General features: G+C 45.5%; 2 protein-coding genes across 4 annotated transcripts; both read left to right on the top strand.

The window, feature by feature from the left end:
* Positions 1-240: 240 nt before the first annotated feature.
* Positions 241-21,989, top strand: PASK (PAS domain containing serine/threonine kinase). 3 transcript variants are annotated; one of them, XM_065639973.1, is made up of 18 exons: positions 241-260; positions 664-856; positions 1,900-2,135; positions 3,183-3,353; positions 4,573-4,713; positions 5,286-5,420; positions 6,092-6,385; positions 6,729-6,891; positions 8,383-8,554; positions 10,145-11,025; positions 11,706-11,887; positions 13,358-13,525; positions 14,301-14,426; positions 15,055-15,189; positions 17,625-17,824; positions 19,252-19,385; positions 20,359-20,505; positions 21,540-21,989. In XM_065639973.1, the coding sequence occupies exons 2-18, from the start codon at positions 706-708 to the stop codon at positions 21,593-21,595; spliced, it is 3,492 nt and encodes a 1,163-aa protein (XP_065496045.1). In that variant the 5' UTR covers positions 241-260; positions 664-705; the 3' UTR covers positions 21,596-21,989. The 3 variants fall into 3 exon arrangements, with proteins under 3 accessions (XP_065496045.1, XP_065496044.1, XP_065496046.1); XM_065639972.1 differs by lacking the exon at positions 241-260 and having other exon boundaries at positions 325-856; XM_065639974.1 differs by lacking the exons at positions 241-260; positions 19,252-19,385; positions 20,359-20,505; positions 21,540-21,989 and adding an exon at positions 17,221-17,314 and having other exon boundaries at positions 325-856; positions 17,625-17,682.
* An 809-nt stretch (positions 21,990-22,798) lies between these two features.
* Positions 22,799-24,012, top strand: MTERF4 (mitochondrial transcription termination factor 4). The gene is made up of 3 exons (XM_065639948.1): positions 22,799-23,151; positions 23,221-23,405; positions 23,489-24,012. The coding sequence occupies exons 1-3, from the start codon at positions 22,800-22,802 to the stop codon at positions 23,843-23,845; spliced, it is 894 nt and encodes a 297-aa protein (XP_065496020.1). The 5' UTR covers position 22,799; the 3' UTR covers positions 23,846-24,012.
* Positions 24,013-24,109: the final 97 nt, after the last annotated feature.

Genomic DNA, 24,109 nt, shown 5'->3' with positions numbered 1-24,109 from the left:
TACCGCCTCCCGCGCTGGCTCCCCATTGGCTTTCCTCCGTGCCGCTCTTCCCACTGCCTTCGCTTATTGGGCGAAGCGGCTGCTGAGTCCCGCCCCCTACTTCCTCGCGCCGGCCGGCTGTGTGGTGACCGCCCTGACGAGCGGCCGCGGCTGCTCCGGGCCGGGCTGGGCTGGGCTTGGCTGGGCTGGGCCGGGCCGGTTTCTCCTCTCTCCTCTCTCCTCTCTCCTCACCGGCGGACGAGGGACGCAGCCCGGGGAGGGTGGGTGGTAGGGACGGCACCCTGGGTGGGAGGGAGGCTGTGCTACACTTGGCTGTCTCAAAACTAGGAATAATTTCCCAAGTTATGATACCAAAGCTTTTTCTTTTAAAGCGAGTAGGAGGAGGGGGAGAGTGCTGGCTGGGTGTTTGGTAGGTCTGACAGGAATGTGGTGGAGGTGTCCTGTGGATCACAGGTATCCTGTACCACCAGGGCAGGATAACAGGCAATAGAGTCTCCTTTGTGTTAACTACACAGACCAGTCGTTGGTTCAGGACACAGAGAACGGGCGGCAGTCTTGCCATAACTTATAGGGCTGTGCTTTGGGTCAGGAGGCATCGTTACCTTCCAGTGGCCCAAGCGTTCGTGGCTGCGAGGCTGACTGAATCTCCTGTTTCTGTTACAGATGGTGGCTCCCTAGCTGTGGTGTGGCAACCCGAGTGTGATCATGGCAGCTGAGGCCTGTGACCCCTCCGAAGGGGGCTTAGTCCCTGCTCACTTGAATCACTCTGATAAGCTCAATAGATCCTACCCCTGGGCCAGCAAGGGCAGGAGAAGTCAGCTCTCTGAACTCTGCCGGCTTAGAGCATCTCTGTCTGGTGAGCACAGTATTTTGAGACTGAGTTCATATGTCATCGGTGAAGGTGATGTGTTCAAGAAGCACCTTGTTCAAGAAGCACCTGAGCCATAGATTACTGCAGGCGCGGACAGTTTACAGGGGACACGCTGGATGGGTGCTCTACACTTGCACTTGTTCCTGGGCAACCTTTATTGACTGCCATTGGATCACCCTGCCACCTTGTATTATTACCTAAAACATGAGAAATTTCCAAGTGAGGAGAAAGATATTGTTATACCAGATTCTGTTAGGATGAGAAGAACTTTGTAGTTCACAATGCGTCCAGATATGGGTCTCCCTGTTTTATCATGGTGAGCATATCCCTACTGTGTGCAGTGCAGAAATGTCCTTGTGATGAGTTGTTGTTCATAATGCTTCCACCAGTGCTGCTGAACCTTCAAAGCTGTGGACTGTTTTGGGAGGAGAGCAATGGCACTTGGCTGCTGATGCCACTTCCCAAGGAAACATTTTTTACAGGCAGAACTTTTGAAAGTTTTAGTAGAATCATTTGGAAAGATTTAGTAGAATCATTTGGTAACATAAAGCATTGGTGTGGGCTCAGGTATTACAGTGTCACATCTTGTGCGCAGTTAATTAACTGGCTTCTGACTCATGCAGTATTTAATTAGGGCTTGAGCACTTACTGTAATTATACTTAATAACAGTTTCAGTTTTAACTTGAGAGATTTCAAAACCTTTTAAACTCTGATAAGTTAAGTGAAAAATAAAAGTTGACTAGTCTGGTTGAATCTTATGAATGTTAGCAATTTTTTTCTAGCCTATGGACTGAGTTTAGTTGTTCCAGTGGCTGTGATTCTAAAAAATACATTAATTAGAATGATTTCTGCTTTCTTTAGTTTTATTGATTTTTATCTTCTGCTGATTTCTTTAAAAAATGTAAAAGTGTATATTTTGGAATTACTTGACAGTTGCTTCATCTGACAACTAATTTTTTAATTCATTCCTCTCAAATTCCTGTAGTAGACTGTTAAAGCTACATAGCTGGTCTTTGTCTTCTCACAGGGGAGAAATGGAGCTCTTACTGTTTGTCTTCACTAGCAGCTCGTAACATTTGTACCAGCAGAAGTGGTAACTTGTGGGCTCGGTGGGATTCTGCCTCTTCCTCCACTTCCATTGGAAGTTCTGCTTCTTCCTCCTTTTTGCATGCCCTCGCTGTGGACGAATCCAGCCAGCACCTCCCAGCTGCTGCACGCAATCCAAACAAAGCCATCTTCACCGTGGATGTCAACACAACAGAGGTACTTGCAGCAGAAACTGCTAAACTAAGCAGGCTCTAACTGGCATGGGTTGTATGACATTGGATCGGCTACTGGACTCAATGGTCCTGAGGGTCTCTTCCAGCTGAAATGATTCTATGATTCTAAAATGCCTGTCACATATCTGCAGGCAATCAGAGCGTCATGAAGTCATTTCATAGTATGCTCGAGCTCAGCAGTCCTCTAAAGACTGACAATGTGTTTGTTTCCATTGCATGTTGTAGTTAGCAAAATATACAAGACTATAGCAGAAGCACGGATGTCTTGATTCCCTTTTTCAAAGAGAAAAAGGGAATGAAGAAGAATGCAGCTGTGATGTGGCTTGAGGGAAGAAAGGAAAACCAGAATGTGCTTCAAGCCTTCTGTCTATTAGGTGCCAACCCTGGAATGGGTTAGTGGTGGCAGAAGATCTCTTTATCTGACCCAGTAAATGTGCCTTTTGCATTGGGAGGGAGAGAATTTCTCTGTTTCTGTCCAGAGAAAACATTAATATAAAATGGAGTACTGAAGACTTTATAGAGCTGTATCATTTTTAGTTTGAACCGACAGTTCGGGCTTACGTATCTTAAAGGCATTTAATCCTGACTTGGTCTGTAACACAAGCCTAAGCTTGTCAATGACTGGTGTCATTACTGGCCTTTAGGTGTGAATAAAATTTAGTCATCTGCCCAAGCTTTGCCTGCAAATATAACTTGGTAGTTTTGCCTCTGTGGATCTGATTATTTAAACAACACACGAGGCTGGAGTGGGTTGGCAGTTGAAAGAAAGCAGGAAACCTAAAAGGAAAGCAATGTCTCAAACCCTCTTAACCAAGGAGTCATGTGGGCAAGGGATGTCTTAGAAGCTTTAGTGTACTGGTTTTGAAGATTTCACAATTTAAAAGAGCCACTCCATTTCTACCAGGAGGAAAGGATATTATAAGATATTAAAGCAACAACCTGAGGAGATGATGATCTATTAACAAAACTTACAGCTTTTATTCTTGTTTTGTCGATTAGTGGTTTGTTGGGTTTTTTTCCACTTTTCTAGATCCTAGTGGCTAATGACAAAGCCTGCAAGCTGCTTGGGTGCAGTAGTCAGGAACTCATTGGTCAAAAGCTATCCCACTTGATTTCCAAATCCAGCCAGGAGGTATGGGAAGCTGTGGGAGAGGAGTACTTAGAAACTGATGAATGTTCAGCAGTGACTTCGGGAAGTGTGGTATGTGAAATGTTCAAGCAAATATTCCCCACCATATACAGTGCTTTTGTAGGTTTTGGTTTGGGGTTTCGATGCTTTTTTGACATTTTCAATATAATTTCCTGATATATTTAACTTCGTGGACATTTAGTCGTTATGTCATTTGTAGGACTGTTCTGTTTTAAAGTTTGCAGATGGGGAAATTCAAAGGGAAAAGGATGGTTTGGGAGGCACCCATGAGAGCTTTGCAGCTGCCAACATGTGTGACTTGACCAAATCAGAACCTAAAGGACATTAGATTAAAAAAACCCCCAAAATTTAAAAATTATCATTGTGGATGTTATAAAGTTACAAGTCAGTCAAATACTGTGAAATATCCAGTTGGTGCAAAAGACTGGAATTGATATTTTGCCTGTAGTGGGGTTGTTTATAAGAGAACTGCATGAGAAATGTCTCAAAATTATTTTCTTTTGTTGCTGTTGAGAGTTGTCACTAGAAACTATTTGGAAAATGAGCTCATGTTCTTCCTGGTGTATTATTTTTGTACTGAAATTGTCAGCATCTCAGAGCTTGATCTTCTTGAATCCTCAATTGCATATGGAGAAAAAAAAAATCTAGGTTTGATTTGGTGAAATCCAAGATTAAAATCAGTCTGATAAAGGCACTAATTCTAAGCTACAGCCATTCCAAGTACTTTATGGGAATCACTGTGTAATTCATAAACCCATTCTGTCAAGACTACGTAAAAATGATAAAAGGCTTGATACGAACACTGCAGATTATAAGATAAATAAACATTTTCTAATTTGAGAAGCATCTCCTCCCATAAGAAGTTAAACTACTATTTTTGCAGCTGAAAGTAAGAACTATGTTACTAATGCAGAGTATTCACTAGCACCATGGGATCTCAGAAAGGTACTTCTCACGGAATGCGAGGTATTAAATGGGCACTTTTATTATGCTGAAGGAAATGCCTTTAGTCTTCCTGAGGCTGAGAGAGAAAAGACAAAGGCAACAATGACATTTTGTGTATGATCCGTGAATCACTTGTAAGCCTTTTCATCTCTATATTAAAACTGTGTTTCTTCCAATAAAAAAAAGATAAGTAGTCAAAACTCAGTGGTTTTTCTGAGAATAACGGGGAGATATCTTGACTCAATATCTTATTCTTATTTGAAATTCTTACTAAGTAATCACAATCTTACTAAATTATGACTACATCTCTGAATCCTATGGAAAGGTGGATGTTATAGGCCGTCTCAAAGAGAAGATTCCTGTCTCAGTCTGGCTGAGGCGAATAAGAAGCAAGGACAACCAGTGTTGTGTGATTGTGCTGGAACCAGTGGAGAGACTTTCAGCTTCTGTTGCCTTCAGGGCTGACGTGAGTGTTTTCCTAATGATCAAAAGAGGCTGCAGTTTGTGAGAGTTTGTGTGCAAATGAAACGTGTCTGAAAGCCAGCAGGCGCACTATCATTTGTGAACCTGAAGTGTGTATGTAGCACTGCCCAAAACTGGGACTGCACATGCAGGAGCTGTGCATGTATCTCCCGTGTAGCTCACCTCCATGTATTCGACGAGTCACATTATAATACTCTGTCTCTCTCCTGGGGACATTTTAGACTTCAGCAGTGTCGGTTTGGCAGGGGGCTGGTTAGTCACGGCAGTGATCTGATCCCCTTGTGAAGGGATCAGCTCGCTGAGGAAAAGTTCTGTGAGGAGCATTGGCCCTCTCTGCTTCTCCCCATGGCACAGGGCAGACTCTCTGCCTGGTAACCTCAGAGAACCACGTTGTGCTGTGTCTGCTTTTGCCGGGGTAGTTGTATCCACAAAGACACCACAGAATGAAACATCCTGCCATTTGCTTAGATATTTGCCGAAACTGTTGTCAAAGGATTGAGTGGACTGTGGCTAAAATTCTGAAATTGAAATAGTCCTGTAAATTTTCTTTCCAAGGGAGAGATTATATCATGTGACCTCCTTTTCGCCCATCTCCATGGCTACCCAACATTGGAAGAAGTAGTTGGGCTCCACGTAAAGGACCTGATTCCTTCTGTGCAGATCCCTCCTCTAGGCAAAAAGATCCCTAAGGTATAGTATGAACACCAACCATGTTCTTCCGTGCCTTTCTCATTTGGAACACAGGTGCATACTGTTTTCCCTCATCTAACAGAAGAAAGCCTTTTCAGAGAGAAGCATAAGTCCCCTGAAAAAGGGTATATTGCTTATTTATGGAGCTGCTGTCCAAATATTTCCTAACTAAGAACAAGACCAAGCTCTGACCTCTCACTGTGGAATCTGTCCTGGTGAAAGACACTTTGCTCCAGTCCTTGCTTTTTAAGAACCCATGCTGTCCCTGTCAGCTCCCTAAAATTCCTTTGAATTCCTTAGCCAGTTTCAGTCATGCCTGTCTGAGGAGTGAAAGTCTAAAGAATACCCAGATCTTGCCAATGCCATGAAAACAAACAGCTAGATAGTTGAAATTATTAATGCCTCATTTGTCGGAAAGCTGCAGCGTGGACTTCCCTGGTCTTCATCAGCAGGATATTCATAAAGGAGTTCAACACTGGATTCAGAATCCTTAGAAAACCAAACTTTATTCCAATTTCAGTATTCACAGGATTGTTTCATTTTTCTTTTCCTGCTCCTTTTTCCTGAGAACGTTCCTGTGTAATTTTTTATGAATACTGAAATACAACCAAAACATTTGGTTAGTTTAGAAGTTTTCTGGGTTGTTTGTCTCTTTTTTTTCTTTAATTTAGAACCTCAGGATCCAGCGAGCTGTAGGCCGATCCAGAGAGGGTAACATGTTTCCTCTCAGTTTAAAGCTGCAAGTAAGCCTTCTGGAAGAGGAGCAAGCAGCTGTGCAGAAAGACGGTGTTCTGCAGACAGAAGAAGAAGGTTCTTTCACAGGCTGTCATTACTCTGCTACAGTTGTGGTTTTCTCCACCATCAGTGGTCTTGTTATTGTCCGGTCAGATGGAACCATCTGTGGCATCAAAGATAGTTTTGCTTTGATGCTCTTTGGCTATGAGAAGAAAGAACTCTTAGGAAAGGTAAGACAGGAGTTTGAATCCCTCCCAAAAGACTGCTCTGTCTGGCAGCATATCCATTGGAATTGTACAGTCATCTTTTACACTCATTTCTGTCTGTCACAAAACCTCCGTGTTCCATGTGTTCGGCAAGTGAGTTGTAGGATGATCCACAAATTCCCTTGCTGTAATTGCGAATTCTCGCAGTGCTGAGGACCTAGTGTGCATTTCAAGTACATGTTCAGTCACATGGATCACTTCTGCCTGGTTACTCATCAGATTCAGGTCCACAAACATGGATTGTTAGCATCTGCCCCCAACCTGTGAGAGTCAGCTTAGCTCTCTGAGGTTTCCTTCTGTGTTTTAGAACATTACGTTCCTGATCCCTGGTTTCTATAACAACATGGAGAGAAGCAGTGACTGTTCTTTGCCATTACCTCCTCTTGACGACTCCATGGGGACAGAGAGTGAGTGCATCTTTGAAGGTGTTCCTGCCTGCTGTACAACTGGCTCTGGCTGCTGGAACGAAGGTAAAATAAAGAGAGATGAGAGATTTGCCTATGAACACGGGGACACGCTTTGTGAAAGCAATGTACCTCCATGCAGTTTTTAAACTGGATTTCCACTATAACCTAAGGTGAACAGAATTGTTCTCGTTGTGCCTCTATGTCGCTGAGAAGATGAAGCTGAATATCCAAGTCGGAAATTACACTGTTAATAGGTGATGCTTTGCACTTAACGAGCACTTCCCTTTCCCCACCTCCCCCGTTAGGAACTCTGAGTATTTTAAGATGAGTAAAATATAGCTTTTGTGATAGCATTGCAGCAGAGCTATAGATATTTACAACTAATATTTTAAGGGAAAATTCTAATATTCTTCTGAATTGACTCATGTTGCTGGCTAATATTCAATGTTATGTTGCCGTGGTGTTTCAGTTAGGAGGCAGCACATATTCCTCTGATGCAGTTTGCTGCATTTACAAATAATTTATCAAAATAAACAGAAGCAAGAAAGCCTTATGTCTCCACATCTGCCTTTCCAGCTAGTTCTGCCCGAAACAGCAAACACAAGCAAGTGCATGCTTTCATCCATTTTGCAAGAGATCTTTTATGCTGGATTTGTCTCCTTCGTTTGGTTGCTTGTAGGTTTGTGGGTTTTTTTCTGTTTTCTTTGCTTAGAAGTGCACATCTGCATCGGAAGCAATGCACACTGCTGGAACAAAGACGAGCTAGTAGACAGTGTGCAATTTCTTAGGTAATTCTTTGATGAAGCGATGCCTCTAATCTAGGAGTAATTCAGTTCTTCAGCAAGGAAGCATTGCTGGCACTCGGCCTTTAGTAAATGGAAGGATTCTTCCAGATTCAAATCTAGATTTGTTGACTCCTTAACAATAGATGGTTTACTTCATCTTGCAAACTTGTGGATTTTGATCTGTTGTCACTGGGGAAGGAAATAAGTTCTTGTCTTATCTTTCTCTTAAACATGTTTAGGCTGTGTACTTTTTGTCTTTCAATTTCAGTGAGTTATATAAATGTAGTCTAAACCTTTTCATTTTAAGTGTTTTTAATGTGGGGTGTATGTGTGTTGTTGTTTGGTTGTTGTTTTTTGTTTTGTTGCCTTTTTTTGTTGCTGGGGGCGGATTTGTTGTTTTGTTTTTTCCTGCGGGTGCTATTTGTATGATCACTTTATTTCCAGACTTCATATGGTCATTGGCGTTTTTTAGGTTTCTGAACTTCAATCCAAGTAGCTAACCCAGGAACATACTTGTCCAAGGGTTTTAATAGGAAGGCAAATTTTAGCAGCCCTGAAACATTTAGATTCCTGCATGTGGTGACTTCTCAAGCCAAAGTAGAGTGGAGTGCTCATATTTGGACCACTTTGCCTTAATCAAGTTTCTTATACTCAATTTTTGGGACAGGATAGACGAAGGCAGTTCCAGGATTGTTTTTAATCACTGTAGTCTCTGAAGCGTGGGCGCAAAAGGCTAAATTGGTATGGTTTTATTTCTTGTTTGGTACAGGCAGCAGCTTGACTGCATCTTTAGCAAGCCTTCTGTCAAGAGATGAAGAGCAGCAATTGGAACAAAGACACAAAGATGACAAATTAATACATGATGAGACTAAGCAAAAGAATGAGACCAGTTTTTTTTCTACTCCCTTACCTCCTGAAGCAGCATCCACACCCTCTAATAGGTAAGCATTGCACGGACTGCATAGTCACTCTGAAAAATGAAGAGCCATGGTAGCAATCACCAGCAAAACTGTTTTTCACCTCTGTGATGTCTGTGGGAAGGTGTAACAAAGAGCCTTCCGCACTTTGCTCCCTTTCGAATCAGTGTGATTTGCAAGGCAGGTTCAGTTTTGCCTACCTGAGATTTTTGTGTAGATCTGTACAACCTACAGTTGCAAAGCTAAAGGGGTTCCATCTCTAGAGGGGACCAAATGCTTCACTCAGGCTAGGGAATGTAATTAGACTCTATCTTTGCTAGATCAGAAACAGTGGATGTTTATCTCCTTCTGTGGTACCAGCCAGCTGGTGTTGCGCTGAAGCCAGGTTACCTGGAATGAATTCTAAATGTTATTCCTTCCGGTGCTTGGTGTAACCGTCAGGTCATCCATTAAAACACGGTACTACTGTGTCACTTAAGTCCAGCTATTTTTATTGTAGCTTTTCTGGGTCTTTTTCCTGTTACAAGGTTAGAAATTCTGCACAAGTACATATATGATGCACATGGTTTGAGTCAAATTTTAAGCCTTCCTCATTAACAATTCTAACCCTCAGAAAATATTTACTGCCCTTTTTAATATATAAAATATTACAGCACAGTTCTTGCTGCTTTTTAAAGAGACCGATAGTCTCATTGTTTCCCTGTGCTCTCCTGGGTTTATGTCTCTCATATCATACACGGATTGTAAGTGCTCTGCTGCATGGATTGTTTTTCTGCTCTGCATTTTTACTGATAGAAATGTTTGTAATATGCCTTGTACTCTGGGCTTCAGTGAACCATGGTTAAATTGATGGATGGGGACATCCATCTTCGGCTGGACAGACAAGGGATCTTCTGTTCTCAGGACTGGAAGCATCCCACCACATGTATTGGCTTTTTGTTGTGGTAAATTTTATATATATATATATATATATTTAGAAATTAAGCTAGAGAAGGAAATAATCAATAGGACAAGAGCGCTGGTCGAGTTTACCTGCACCTCTTTGGTCAAGATGGAATTTGTTAGGATTTTGGATGCCTGTGCCAACAGCTTGCTGCCTTTTTCTTTTAAACTTCAAACAATTGGTGCAGGTTTTAAATAGTGGCCATAGTAAGAGAAGAGTGGGTGGTATACAGTATGGTGGTTTTCTCATTCTTTTGTTATCATGATATTTGCTACTGCTGGGCTGTCAGCCCACCGCAGAGAGCCTTACCCTGAAACCTGGCTTGATAGAATCAGAACAGTGGAAACTGCAGGATCAAATAATTCTCCAAAGATGCTCTCTGCAAGGCTGTCTCTCATGTCATCTGATTCAGAGCAGCTGGATTTAGGTCAGAACATGAAGATTCCAGCAAGAAGCAGTGATAGTGCAGTATCTGCTGCATCTGAGACTCAAAATGCCAGTGAGACTAGTAGCTTGCCTAACCAATTACAAGTTCATCGTCAAGACCTCAAGGAAGTAAATTGTCAGCAGATCTGTAGGTTACCATATGAACTGCTGAAGCATCAGCACACCACTGATGCCTGGGGACAAGCTTCTTCAGTAAATGTTGCCTGGTCGCCTCTTTGTTCTAGGCTAGAAGACAATCTAGATACCGCATCCTGTGGCCCAATTAAGTCGCCTTCTGATGTTACATGTAACTCACCTGGAACACCAACAGTAGATGAGCCGTGGTCTGGGACAACACTGGACTGCAGGCAAGACTTTCAAAGCCACGTGGTTACAGGGCAGTTGTCAAAAACAAACTTGTGTGATACAGAACACTCCAGCCTTGAGCACTTAGTCGTTGAAAACTGCCTGCTAAATGATACTTCATCCTCCTTTGCAAAGGGAAGAAATAATATCCATGATGTTTGCTCAGGATATAAAATGGGTTGCAGTGCTTCTGCACCAGGAATTGCCACAACTTCTGTATATGTTAATGAACCAGACACTGGGCTGAACTGTATTTGCTCTGGTCTTGAGGTGCTGGGTCTGAATATTGGTGTCAAGGGAAACTCAGACAATTGTTCAGGTAGTACTGCAGCTCTTGTAGGAGCACCCTCCTCTAACGCAGTGGACTCCGCTGCAGACAACATGCTGACTCAGAAAACCGGTGCCTTTTCAACTGGGCAAGAAAAGCAGCTGTTGAATGGTGTTGCCGTAGAAGATGGTTCTGGGTGGCTGGGTTCCCCAAAGCATTTAGAAAACTCTGAAGAATCCTCCAAAGCACTTCTTGAGAAGATGAAAAGTCTTGCAGAGGCTGTGGGGGACAATGTCAACAGAAACCCACTTGAAGGCAGAGGTAGTCCTGAAGAAGACTGTCAGTTACATGGGCAGCAATATATGGAGCTAAAAATAACATCGACCCCAGTGAAACAAGAAGGAAGGCCCAGTCCAGCAGCTTCTTTTACCCTGGAGATTCTGGAAGGCAGCTATGCTGGGAATTGCTGTCACAGAGATGGCTCACAATTAAGTAAGTTAAACTTATTTCTCCCTTTCCCAAAACTCTTATCAGGATGCTCTTTTTCACGCACATTTTTGCAGAAGGCAGAAAATTCTGGTTAGAAGTTTGCAGTGGAGAGGAAGGAAGAAGCTCTACCGTCTAGAAGAAAAAATGGTATTTAAGTCTACACAGAGGGTACTGGAAAGCAGGTAGTATAAGATACACAGTTACTAAGAAATTAATCCAGACTGAATAGTCAGAAATATTCTTAAACCACAATTAAAAGATGTGAACGTGATAACTTCTTCTGAACAGAAAATATAAACTCCGTTGTAAACTTGTATTTAAATTGTGTAGTGGAATGTGTTTCGTTCACTCCTTTGCCTGGATTCTGTGGCTTATTGTATAAAATCCCCATTTTAATGTAATTTAGAATAACAATGTGAAATAACAATGCGAAAATTAAAACTGGACACTGACAAAAGTTTCTGCTGGGGGTGGCAACTATAGATGTAGCCACCAAGTATCTCTAGAATAGCTCTACTTTTGTCAGCCCCTCTGATGATTCCTTGCTGAGTAGGTGTTCCCCAAAAGAATAACGGAGGAATTCACTTTGTTGAGGGCTCAGAATTTTGTCCTAAAATGTCTGCGGTCTCATTCAACACTAAAGTTTCATTCTACCATTTTAAGTTCCTGACCTGTTTCTACAGGCGTACTCTTTGAAGTGAAACGTGTAGAACTGCAGGACCCCGCCATACTTTTCTGTGTCTGTGTGGTGAAGGACCTTCTACAGGGCCAGAGGGAAGCTGTAGCAAAAACTCAGGTTTTGGACTCCAGTCTAGCAAGCTCTGCCCAGTCTATTGCAGATCTTTCTACACAAAGTCTTGGAGAAGTAAGAAATTCTACCATTATATAATATTGAGCATTTTTTTTCCTTGTTTGAGTGTTAAATGGAAGCTAAGGTCAGAAAGTTTTAAAACTAAAACATTGTCACAAGATGGTGGCTGGATATTGCTGTTTCTTTGTTTCCCTATTGTTATGTCAAAAGAAAGGTTTCTTTGCTGTAAAAAGGACGAATTGCTATTTTGTAAAATTTCTGGTAGTGTGCGTTTGGCTTAGTGTAGTTATCCTTCCAGCCTGAAAGATGGAAGCGCCCAATTTTAAACTTGTTTTTAGGCTGGTTTAAGTCCATCTAGAATAGCGGTTTTTCCTGTGTGACTACAGAGAAGACGTGGGATGGAAAACCTACCTCAGTCCTGCAGGAATGGGTACATGAGTTGCAAGGAAAACCTGGGGTTCTCCCAGGAGAATTGCTGCTCCAGCCTCCAGTGGGCAGCTCCCCAGATGGGACAGGAGCGTCTCTGATCCTCTTGTAGGAACCTTTAGTTCGTACCCACAAGAAATGGATAACACAAACCCATTCAGCGCTGCCCACCAGAGGGGTCCTGCCCCGGCCGGGCAGAGCGACGGGACAGCGAGGTCCTGGACTGTACGGGGTCCATAGCCTGGCACACCAGACCCCCAGGGGTATAAAACACAAGCAGACACTGGTGTTCCATACCCAGTGCACCCCGGTCCCATCAAACCACAGAGGGGCAGAACCCATGGGTATTTCTGGAGTGACTGGAGAATCCCAGCAGTTGACTGCATTAGAATTGAGCTTAACTGGGAAAGACTGGCAAAAGCAGCCCGTTGTGACTGGCTCAGATGCTCTGTGCTTCCTTGGCATAAACCACAGCACCAGGGTATTAAAATTCAGGAGGGTGTGCCTTGAACTTGTTTCCTCTTCATGTCTGCTAAAAGCCGATCTACAGAACTAAAATGCTATCTTACCAGAAAGTTTGGAACACGCTGGCAATCTAATATCTTTTCTATACTAACCCTTTTAAAGTTTCTGAGGCAAATGGAAATGTCCAAATTTATAGACAGGGCTTAAAGCAGCATCCTTTTAGGTCTATCCATCTAGAATACACTTACCTGGAAAAACTACAACATTGAAAATAACCTACTTTTTATTCATCAAATAAAATTATCATTTGGTGATAGACCACAATGACTTCATTTTCCTACTTGCACAGAGAATTTTGTGTGAGTATCTAAGGTGCATACGCTGCTGTTTTCTTTACCTTTCTCTGAATTAAGCAGTATTCGTAGCTGCTGAGAGGTGGCTGTTGACTTAATTTGTCTTATAGGGTGATGGTTACACCATCATACAGTTCTTGCTATCAAAACCAAAAAATCACTCTATTTAGCTATTCTTGCAGCTGTGTCTGTTCTTTTCAGTATTTACTTCATTTTATAAACATGATTGTGTGTCTTACTCATTTTTTTTCTTGCTTTTTTTTTTTTTATCTGTACCTAGGCCATCAGATCAGCTTCACTTTTTGAGAATTCCCGAAGAGCTGAAGAGCTTGAAGGATTAAGGGCATGTGAGGGAGAATACGCAAAAAACTACAGCACTCTCAGTCTTATTGGCAAAGGATCTTTTGGCTTTGTCTGGACTGCCAGGGGCAAGAAAGATCACCAGGAGGTTAAGTATTTCTTTTAGATCTCATTGCAGTGATTATTTAGGATGAAAACTGAAAGGTTAGAGTGTTCATATACTGTCAGCACTGCACTGTTAAAAGCTGTTATTTGATAGTGTGAGGTTTTCCCGTTAAACAGAAATTTGAAGTCACTAACCTCGTGAAAACAGGACAGCAAAATGCTTGCATTGATGCAGTGTATGAACTGTTACCTAAGACAACAGGCACAGAATGAGACTGACCATGTAGCTGATTTAACCTGTTGAAAGAAGTACATACTAAACTTAAGAGAATTATGGGTTTTAATCTTCTGTTCCTAAAGAGAATGACGAACTTCAAAGTTTTTATCATGCCATGACTCAAGAATGTGGAGTAGACACGTTGAGGTTATGGGACCCTCCTGTTTATCAGTGGAAGTATTTTGGGTGTTGAGAGGAAAACTGTGGTGTTTCTCTGCATGGATGTTAAGTGCTCATTTTGTCTCTGTTGTACCCCTGTGCCAGACATCACTGCTGCTGTAACTGGGTTGATAAGAGAGCAGGCCTGTCAAACCCTTTGGAATTCAGAGCAATAATAAAAGAGAAATACATGTCTGTGCATCATTTGGCTTCTTAGGACTAAATTAGTTTAGATATGTCTGGGGATACGATAAGCAATGTGAATAGGCTTACTTCTGTCCTTCTAGTAATATGATTCGCTAACGTTTTTCCTGGAAATTAACTTACCAAACACTTAAAGCCATACTTTTGCAAGTGATGCTGAATGCTGTTGTCTGTGTAGGTTGTTGTAAAGTTCATCTGGAAGGACAGGGTGCTTGAGGACTGCTGGGTAGATGATCCTGATCTGGGGAGAGTTACTCAAGAAATCGCAATCCTGTTGAAGCTGCAGCACCCCAGTATTATTAAGGTACAGTGAACTTGGTGAATGCAGTTCGAACTGTATCAGATGGTTCCTTTGAACACATGGTGTCTCATCTTCCTCTTCAGGAGTGAGGAAGTGTATTAAATTTACCTTTTCAGGAAAGAACACAACCTATCTATCCTGTCTTGTTTTGGAGGGTATATTGCACCAGACTATAGCTTGCTTCGACACTTTTACCCCAAACAATTGGTGTAAACATAGATCTGAAAGTGTGACTCTCAGAGAAAAAAAGTCTGTACATCGCTTCAAGATGATAGGGTGCATATCTTGGAAGTGTGATGTCACATCTGAACATGTACTAGTTCAGTAAATAATCTGGATACATATCTTGATTCCTGTTCTTTGTTTTGGGGTTGTTTGTGTCATTTTTGGTTGGTTTGTTGGGGTTTTTTCCCCCCTAGAAAGAGAATTCCTCTTCGTTTTAATTCTGCTCTCAGTTTCAATTTTGCTGTCTTTTCAAGAAACATTTGTGCTCACTGAAACGAGCCTTCAAGGATTATAATATGCATTGATTAAATCTCCAAGAGGAGAGCAGTGTTTGCGTTTGGTTTTTTTTTTTTTTAAAGGCAGTTTGAGGTTGAAGCACATGATTTTAAAAGTCTGTTATTTATAGGTGCTGAATGTATTTGAAAATGAACGCTTCTTCCAGCTGGTGATGGAGAAGCATGGATCTGGTCTGGATCTCTTTACATTCATTGATAATCAGCCCAACCTGGACGAGCCATTAGCAAGCTATATATTCAGACAGGTGAGAGCTGGGAATGTACACTTGCTGCATGCAGGTAAGATTTGGTTCATATAAGTACCAGGACCCTATTTCACTCGGAAGAATTACTGGTTAATCAGCAGGCCTGCTGAATCGGAGTCATGCTCAATACCTGCAGAACTTTTCCTCATCGTGCTGTAGGGCTGATTTCTGGCTAACTGGAATGCTGCCTGCAGAAACCTTTTTAAAGTGTACTTAGAAACCTGTAACAAAGAAACCTTTACAGGACCTTACTTCATATGAGGCTTTCCTGTAGCGCCGTCCCCTCTTGGCTGTGCCTGTCGCAGCACACAGCCCTTGCCACCAGGATGCCCATTCACGGAGCCCTCACAGTTCCTCTGCAGGAGGAAGGAAGCTCATGGAAGTTGCTCCAAGCCTCACTAAATGCCACACTTTCACTTAGACCAATGCTTGTTTTAGATTGCTTATGGGGATAAAGGGCTCTCCTCTTTTTAAGGAATTTAAAATCAAGAAATTATCTTGGAATTTAATGTGGCTACAAAGAAATGGAGACTCCCTGAACTGTTTCCCCGCACACCTTCTGCCAAAGGGCACCTAGCAGACGTAGTCTTTGGGCTGGAGGATGACGCTCTGGTCAGTGACTGGTTAAAATGGGACATGGTTGGCATCATCTGAATGTTTTCAGTACCTGGGCAGGGATGTGTTCACTTTTGGGCCCCTCAACATAAGAAGGACTAGAGAGAGTGCAGAGGAGGCGATGAAGCTGGTGAGGGGCTAGAGCACAAGTGTGATGGAAGCGGCTGAGGGAGCTGGGGGGGTTCAGCCTGGAGAACAGGAGCTGAGGGGAGAGCTTCTGATCTCTGAACTGCCTGAAAGGAGCTTGGAGCCAGGGGGGGTCGGGCTCTGCTCCCCAGGAACAAGCGCCAGGACCAGAGGAAACGGCCTCAAGTTGCACCAGGGGAGGTTGAGGTTGGATCTGGGGAACAATTTCTTCCCCAAAGGGCTGGGAGGCATTGGAACAGGCCGCCCAGGGCAGTGGTGGAGTCACCATCCCTGGAGGGGTTTAAAAGGCATTTAGACGAGATTCTTAGGGACATGGTTTAGTGCTAGAATTAGGTTAGGTTATGGTTGGACTTGATGATCCTGAGGGTCTCTTCCAACCAAAATGATTCTATGGTTCTGTGATTCCCTGTTTACAACCAGTCACTTGGAAAAGATGAGGGGAAATGGGTACAAGTTACTCTTGAGGAGATACAGACTGGACACGAGGAAAATTTTTCACGATGAGAACAATCGGCCATTGGTTTAATATCCCCAGGGAAGTGGTGGATTCCCCAACACTGGACATGTTTAAGATTCAGCTGGACAGTGTGCAGGGCCAGTTTGTCTAGGCTGGGCCTTTGCCAGGAAAGGTTGGATCAGATGATCCTTGTGGGCCCTTCCAACCTGGGATTTTGTGATTCTATGAAAATAACTCAAGGTAGGTTACTGTGAGTTAGGAGCTTGCCTGAGAGCCAAATTGTCCTTTGTTCATTAACAACAACAGCAGTCCCCAAGTAATTCCCCCTCACGTGTTTTGGAGTCAATTCCTTGCTCCAAGGTTTGCAAGAATTACTTTGCACGTGGTAACCCACCACTGTGTCCACACTCCCCTGCCTGGGTGGAAGCTGGTAGCCAAAGTGATGCACCTTCCTGTGTCTGCTCCGCAGTGTGCATTCACAAACTACAGTCCTTCTAGACTTCTGAGGGATAAGCCCTTTTCCTGAGCTGACTCTTGAGTTGGTAGAGTTGCTTTGTTACTTCAGGCCTGTACAGTATTTCTCTGCAAAGGGAGCTTTGTATTATAAATAGAAACTCTTCTACCTCAGCCACCTGCTTTTCTTGCTCGTGTGTATTGTGGTAGGGATCACGATTGTCTCTAAGGTGATATAATTCTGATGCTGTTCTTACTTATGGCACTGTAGGGTGAATCGTGCAGAAAGAAGAATGGAATTTAGAAGTGACTATATTATTTATACCAAACTTCACTCTAAGTGCTTTGTCATCCTGCAGTATCGGAGGCACATGGTAACGTCCTTCTGGAGAAATCAAAGAACCCTCCAAGTGAAGCTGGGATAAAAATAGAGTAACCAGCAGGATTGTAACAGTAAGCTCTGATGCTTCTAACCAAAAAACAAGCACACCCTGATTATACCATGCTGTCTTCCTGCTCATTTGTGAGAGGAATGCAAGCAAAGGGGTTTTTTTAAGTCTCTTCCAAGAGCATTGTAACACCTGCTGCAGCAAGGCTGACAGGCATGCCTGTGTTCATTTCCAGTTACCAAAATTAGGATCAATATCTTGTTTATACAGTGCCAAAACAAGCCAAAATGTGGCTATTGGAACTCTGATGTCACGTAGACTACCGAGAAGGACACCGCCGTGTAGTAACCCCTGGTTCTTTCTTCCTCTTTCAGCTTGTATCAGCTGTTGGGTATCTCCACCGTAGAAACATCCTTCACAGAGATATCAAGGATGAAAACATTGTCATTGCTGAAGATTTCACAATTAAATTAGTGGACTTTGGTTCAGCTGCCTACCTGGAACCTGGCAAATTGTTTTATACCTTTTGTGGAACAATCGAATACTGCTCACCAGAAGTGCTGTCTGGCAAACCGTATGTCACTCTCTGAAAAGGAATTTTTGTGACCATTGCACCAAAAAAATGTATGTGCAGGGCTGGAATAGAGAAGCTTTGCTATTGCTATTCTGCTAGAATATTTAGCCACAGAAAACTGCAGTGAGACTTAGGGCTCTGCAGTGACAGAAATTATTTGTAAAGGCTTGAATATAAACGAAGTTGTTTCTGACTAAGTCTGTTGACAGGTTTTCTTATTCTGGCCAGATGTTTTGCAAAGCCTTGTACTAATGTCTGTCCTACTGCAGAGCCAAGTTCAAGAACAAGCCTATGATTTTAATTTCCAGCCTGCTAGAAGAGCGGATGAATTGTGTTGTTACTTGAGTGTGTCTTTTTTCTGTAATCTTTCATCTGTACATCAGCTTGCTAACCTTCTCTTCATACCTGCGTATGAACACACTGACGTGTCTACTAAAAGCTGCTTTTTTTAGAGAGGTGGTAAAAGCAAGTATTGCCGTATGGCATCTGCCCCTTACCACATCTGCGTTTTGTACTTCTCCCACTCTCATCTCCTCTGTTCCCTTCTTCCCTGTGTGAATATTTGCAGTTTGACCATTGTTCATCTCCCCATTGGGTTTTTTGGGGTTTTTTTTTTGAGCTCCTCTGGACACAAAGGTTCTTCCCTTGCAGCTTGTCTTGCTGTGCTGCCCACATCTGAGCTGTTTTTCCCCTGTTCTCTCTTTCTCTGAGCACTCTCTACCTGCAGGCTGGCAGTCTCGCTCCCACTCCTGGAGGGAAGCCTCACCGTTACAGGGTGCTAAGCATTAACTGGACGTGCAAGGATGTCAGCTTGCTCTCATTTCACAGCTGTTTTCATGGGTCCTTCAGGCAGCTCCTCTTAGCCGGGGTGGGGGGGGAAGGAACAACGCAAGGAAGAGAGGAATTCCCTGCTGGGAATGAGATGGAAGATGAAGCAGCATTGCCCTCGGAATTCAGGCACTTACTGTGTGTAGAAACTGTCCCTTTTTCTCAGATGGAATCTAGATAGTTAATATTTATTTCCAACTCACTTTTGTTTTGCAAGGGATGGGAGGAGGCAAATGGGATTCCACTGCAGTGTCTGATCTTCCATTTAAATATTTACTTGATAGTTTCGGCTTATGGTGAAGAAGGAGGAGGCTTAAGTCCTCTTGTCAGCAGTTCATGCATGTGGAAGCCTAGGTGCATGTTATACCTACTCATCAACAGAAATTGGTTGGCCGTTCTTCGGTTGTGTTTTGTTGGGTTTTTTTCATGGAAAAGGGTAATACAGACTTCTCAAAAACACATGAGAACCTTATTAGAATTCTCACAAACTTCCTATATTAAAATAAAAATTGGAAACAGGGGCTATCAGCTGGCTTTTTTCTTTTTACTTTGTTCAGCATACAATTATATATTTGCAGTCTGAGTTTATCTCTGCACAGGTACCATGGCCCTGAGTTGGAGATGTGGTCACTGGGTGTCACCCTTTATACCCTGGTATTTGGAGAGAATCCCTTCTGTGAGCTGGAGGAGGCCGTGGCTGCTGTCCTGAATCCTCCTCGGCCTGGCTCAAAAGGTGAATTGTTCTCATTTGCTTTTCTAAAAGAGCGGACCTCTTGGGAAAGCGTGATCAGTATTTATTCTCCAGAAATAACAGGGAAGACTGGAAAACTGCTTCCAAATGTGCTCTGCAATGATTTTAAAAGCTGCTCGCTGAAGCCGAGTTACCCGAAGTATCCTTTAGGGTAGGTTCTGCAGTTCTTCATGCCGATGATGAATACAGCTATCTGTCATATGTTTTATTAGTTTCAAATTCCAGGCCTCTTGTTTATTATAATGACTCAACCTATCAGTTTGTCAAGCTTCAGTAAGGTTTATACGCAAGAAAACCAGAACAAATAATGCCTGATGGGAAGGTTCACTCTTTAAGATCAAGTATGGCACTCACACAACTCTAATGCAAGTTTTCTCTCACTTGAACTATTGCCAGTCACTTTGGGGATATATAATGTGTTAATTTGTAATTTCTGAATTAATAGTATGGCTTGACCTCACAGGTGAAATACGTTGGCCTTGTTTTCTGTTGGAGGTATAGAAAACGAATGGCATGTCAGGCTAATGAAATCTTCCTCAACAAGTTCTCTGGGCTCCACAGGAGCACTGTGGTTTGAAGGCTTCAGGGTGCTGCTGACTGGTAAATCCTTGAAGCTTTCCCTGACCCCTGCGAGCACCTTTAGCCGCAAATCAAACACAGGATAACTGCAGGATGGGCTTGGAAACAGTGAGTCAGGGTTGCCTCTGTGGCACTTTGGTGCTCTTCAGTGTGATAACTCTTGCTCTCAGTTCTGTTGGCACAACCTGGAAATCTTGGATCATTCTCAGAGCTGAGCACATGTGACTAAGATGGTGGTAGAACAGTACTGCACAAGGAATTAAAGGGGAGGATTTGTCATTGAAATTGGCATTCTTTGAATAGAAACCATATATTGCATTCCCAGCATACCTAAAATACAGCCTGAGCCGTTCCTCTGCCTGTTGTCTCTCCCCAGGCCTCATGGATCTAATCGCTGGGCTTCTGCATCCTGTTCCGGAGCAGCGCATGACTCTGGCCGTGTTAGTTGAAGATCGCTGGCTGAAGCAGCCTGTGAACCTGGCTGACTACACCTGGGAAGAGGTGTACATCTCTGCTGAGCCAGGTGAGACGTTCTGAAGGCGTTTTCCTCCACCCAGGGCCTGCCAAGCATGCAGGAATGATTTCTAAGAGCAGACTGAGCTGTGAATAGCAAGACGCTTCTCATCAGGTCACCAGCCAGAAGGCTGTGCTGCCATCCAGTGAGACCTGGACAGGCTGGAGAGCTGGGCGGGGAAAAATTTAATGAAATAGAACAAGGGCAAGTGCAGAGTCTTGCGTCTGGCCAGGAACAACCCCAGGTTCCAGTATAAGTTGGGGAACGAGCTGTTGGAGAGCAGTGTAGGGGAAAGGGACCTGGGGGTCCTGGGGACAGCAGGGTGACCATGAGCCAGCACTGGGCCCTTGTGGCCAGGAAGGCCAATGGGACCTGGGGGGGATTAGAAGGGGGGTGGTCAGTAGGTCAGAGAGGTTCTCCTGCCCCTCTGCTCTGCCCTGGTGAGACCTCATCTGGAATATTGTGTCCAGTTCTGGGCCCCTCAGTTCCAGAAGGACAAGGAACTGCTGGAGAGAGTCCAGCGCAGCCACGAAGATGCTGAAGGGAGTGGAGCATCTCCCGTGTGAGGAAAGGCTGAGGAGCTGGGGCTTTGGAGCTGGAGAAGAGGAGACTGAGGGGTGACTCATTCATGGGGATCAATATGGAAAGGGGGAGTGTCAGGAGGACGGAGCCAGGCTCTTCTGGGTGACAACCAGTGATAGGACAAGGGGCAGTGGGTGCAAACTGGAACACAGGAGGTTCCACTTAAATTTGAGAAGAAACTTCTTCATGGTGAGGGTGCCAGAGCCTGGCCCAGGCTGCCCAGGGAGATTGTGGAGTCTCCTTCTCTGCAGACATTCCAACCCGCCTGGACACCTTCCTGTGTAACCTCATCTGGGTGTTCCTGCTCCGGCGGGGGGATTGCACTGGATGAGCTTGCGAGGTTCCTTCCAGTCCCTGACATTCTGGGATTCTGCTGCCAGCCAGATGTGCTCAGTTTGAAGATACACCTGTTGTCCAGAGGGACCTATGGCTCACCCCTCGCTGTTTGTTGTTCTCCCTAGAAAGCAGCAGATTGAGGAGCAGTTCTGGTGAGCGCGCCCACGCAGACAGAGCGTGAGCCGCGCCTGGACCCTCCCGACTTGGCGCGCGGATCCGTGCCGGGAAGCAGCAGCTGCAGGGAGCCCGGGCTGAGGCCTGGGCAGCCCTCTCGCCGAACCCCAGCTCCCTGACCACAGGACATGCACTGTCACTCAGGAACCAACAGGAATGAATCATGAGCGCTGCTTTATTTGAGAAAGACACGGTGGTCAGCACAGGGTGGCCTTGGGCACGGCTCTTGGAGAAAAGCTGCTGGCTAATAAGCATTTATAATTGCCTCACAGCTTTAAAACACATCCTGTATAAGAACAAAGATTTTAAGGTCTTGTTTAAATTGTTCGTAACTCAGAATGTATTTTTATTGGCTGTTTTTACTTTTCATATGTAGTTTCACTCTTTTTGAAAGTGAACGAATAAACACCTTTGTCTCAGTTGATTGCCTGTTTGTAGTTTGTGTGCACGAACAGGGCTCAAAAACAGACACAGAATTACATGATGCAGGGGGTTTTTCTTCTTTTCTTTTTGGTCAGAGTTCTCTCTCTAGCCAGAAAAATAGTCCTTGATTTTGGGGAGACAAAGATATTGGAAAGAAAAACGAGGAGGAGGACAGAGGCGGTAACAGAGTTGAAATCCTGTCAGAAATTGCCAGCCTATGGATACGTAAATCCTGTCAGCTTTGGGTCAGTCTGCTCACATAACAAAGAGGGACTTGCACACACCTCAGCGGGACCTACAGGCACCGCTGACCTTGCAGCTTTAGACATTTTGAAGCGCACGCTTTGCTGCCGCGCTTCAACACAGCTCGAGACTTGGATAAAGTGTCCCCAATGTTGCTCGTGAGGTGCTAAAATGATTACGTAACCAATGCGCAAACGTGCAACCAACTGGTTCGTCAGGGCTGCCCTGAGGGTGATAGGGTTTTGTATGTAAGGGCTGTTACTTGTCTCTCTGCCTTGTTGACTTTCTTCCAGCATCCAGGCTCGGGCAGCTCTATAATAAACAGCGTCTCGTCTCTGTCTGCTAAATTGGGCTCATTTGCGTGCACACGGCGGAGAAAGAGCCCTGTGACGGGACACCAGCACGCCCGGGCCGGGGGGACCCGGAGCCGCGGGGACCCGGAGCCGCGGGTCCCCGCGGCTCCGGGTCCCCGCGGCTCCGGGTCCCCGCGGCTCCGGGTCCCCGCGGCTCCGGGTCCCCCCCCGCGGTGCCACGTGGTTCAGGCCATGGCGGGGCGGCTGCTGCGCGGCTGCGGGCGAGCGGCGGGCTGGGTCCTAGTGCCCCGCAGCCTTCCCGCCGCGCCGGGGCCGTGTCCCCGCCGCGGGTGCGGGGAGGCGGCGGCGCTGCGGGCCATGGGCTTCAGCGAGGGGCAGACCCGGCGGCTGCTGGCGCTGCAGGCCCGGCTCGGCCCGCAGCGCCGGGAGGCGGCGGCGGCGGCGGCGGCGCAGCTGCTGCTGCTGGGGCTCAGCGCCGAGGCCGCCCTGGCGCTGCTGGAGCGGAGCCCGGCGCTGCTGCGGATGCCGACGGAGCGGCTGCAGGAGCGCGCCGCCGAGCTGCGGCGCCTGGGGCTGGACGGAGGTAGGGCGGCGGGGCGGCGGGCGCGCTGCGGGCCGGCACTTCCCGGCCCGCTCACCCCGCTGCTCGCAGGGCAGCTGCAGCGGGCGCTGGGCCGCTGCCCGCAGCTCTTCACCGCGCCCCGGCGGAGGCTGGCGGCGGCGGGGCGGCTGCTGCGGGAGCGCTGCCTCTTCACGGCGGAGCAGCTGCGGGAGGTGCTGCGGACCTGCCCGTCCGTGCTGCTGGAGGAGCCGCGCCGCCTCCACCACCACTTCCAGGTGAGGGGCGCTGCCGCCCGCCGGGCCGGGTCCCCCCAGGGCCGGGGGCGCAGTGCGTGAAGCGCCCTGTCCCCCCCCCGCAGTACGCGTACTTCAGGATGGGCGTCTCGCAGAAGGAGATGGTGAAGGCCCGCCTGTTCCAAATGCCCTTCCCCGAGCTCAGGAAGCGGCACATCTTCCTGGAGCGCCGGGGGCTCTACCAGACCCCGTACAAAGGCCAGAGCCAAACCAGTAACCCAAAACTGAAGGACATCCTTCAGTTCCCAGAGAAAGACTTCCTGGCCAGCCTGGCCTGCGCCAGCGCAGAGGAGTATGATGTCTTCAAGAGGCTGCTGGCTCGAGAGGAGGAGGAGGAGGAGGAGGAAGAGGACGGGAACGCACGATACGCAGAAGATGACGACGATGTGGACAGCGAAGGAAGTGACACAGCGTGGGAGTGAGGAGCTGAGGCTCCAGTGCCCCAGCCCTCCAGCGCTGACCCGCTGCCAGGCCCCACCGCACTTGTGGGGCCGCTGGGCCCCCACCCCACGCGGCCCTGAGCCGCGGTGGCTGTAGGGCTCTGTGTGCAGGGCAGCAATAAAGCCCACCTATCAGAATACAACAATAACCCTTGTTCCTCCTCCTTGACCAACTACTTTAGTAAATAGCGTTTTCATAAAGTGTTTTTATTTAAAAAAAAAAAAAAAAAAAAAGGCAAAAACCAA

Source organism: Caloenas nicobarica, chromosome 8, assembly GCF_036013445.1.
Source record: "Caloenas nicobarica isolate bCalNic1 chromosome 8, bCalNic1.hap1, whole genome shotgun sequence".
NCBI lineage: Eukaryota > Metazoa > Chordata > Aves > Columbiformes > Columbidae > Caloenas > Caloenas nicobarica.
The sequence above is the reverse complement of the archived record's forward strand: the minus strand, read 5'-3'. Positions and strand labels throughout refer to the sequence as shown.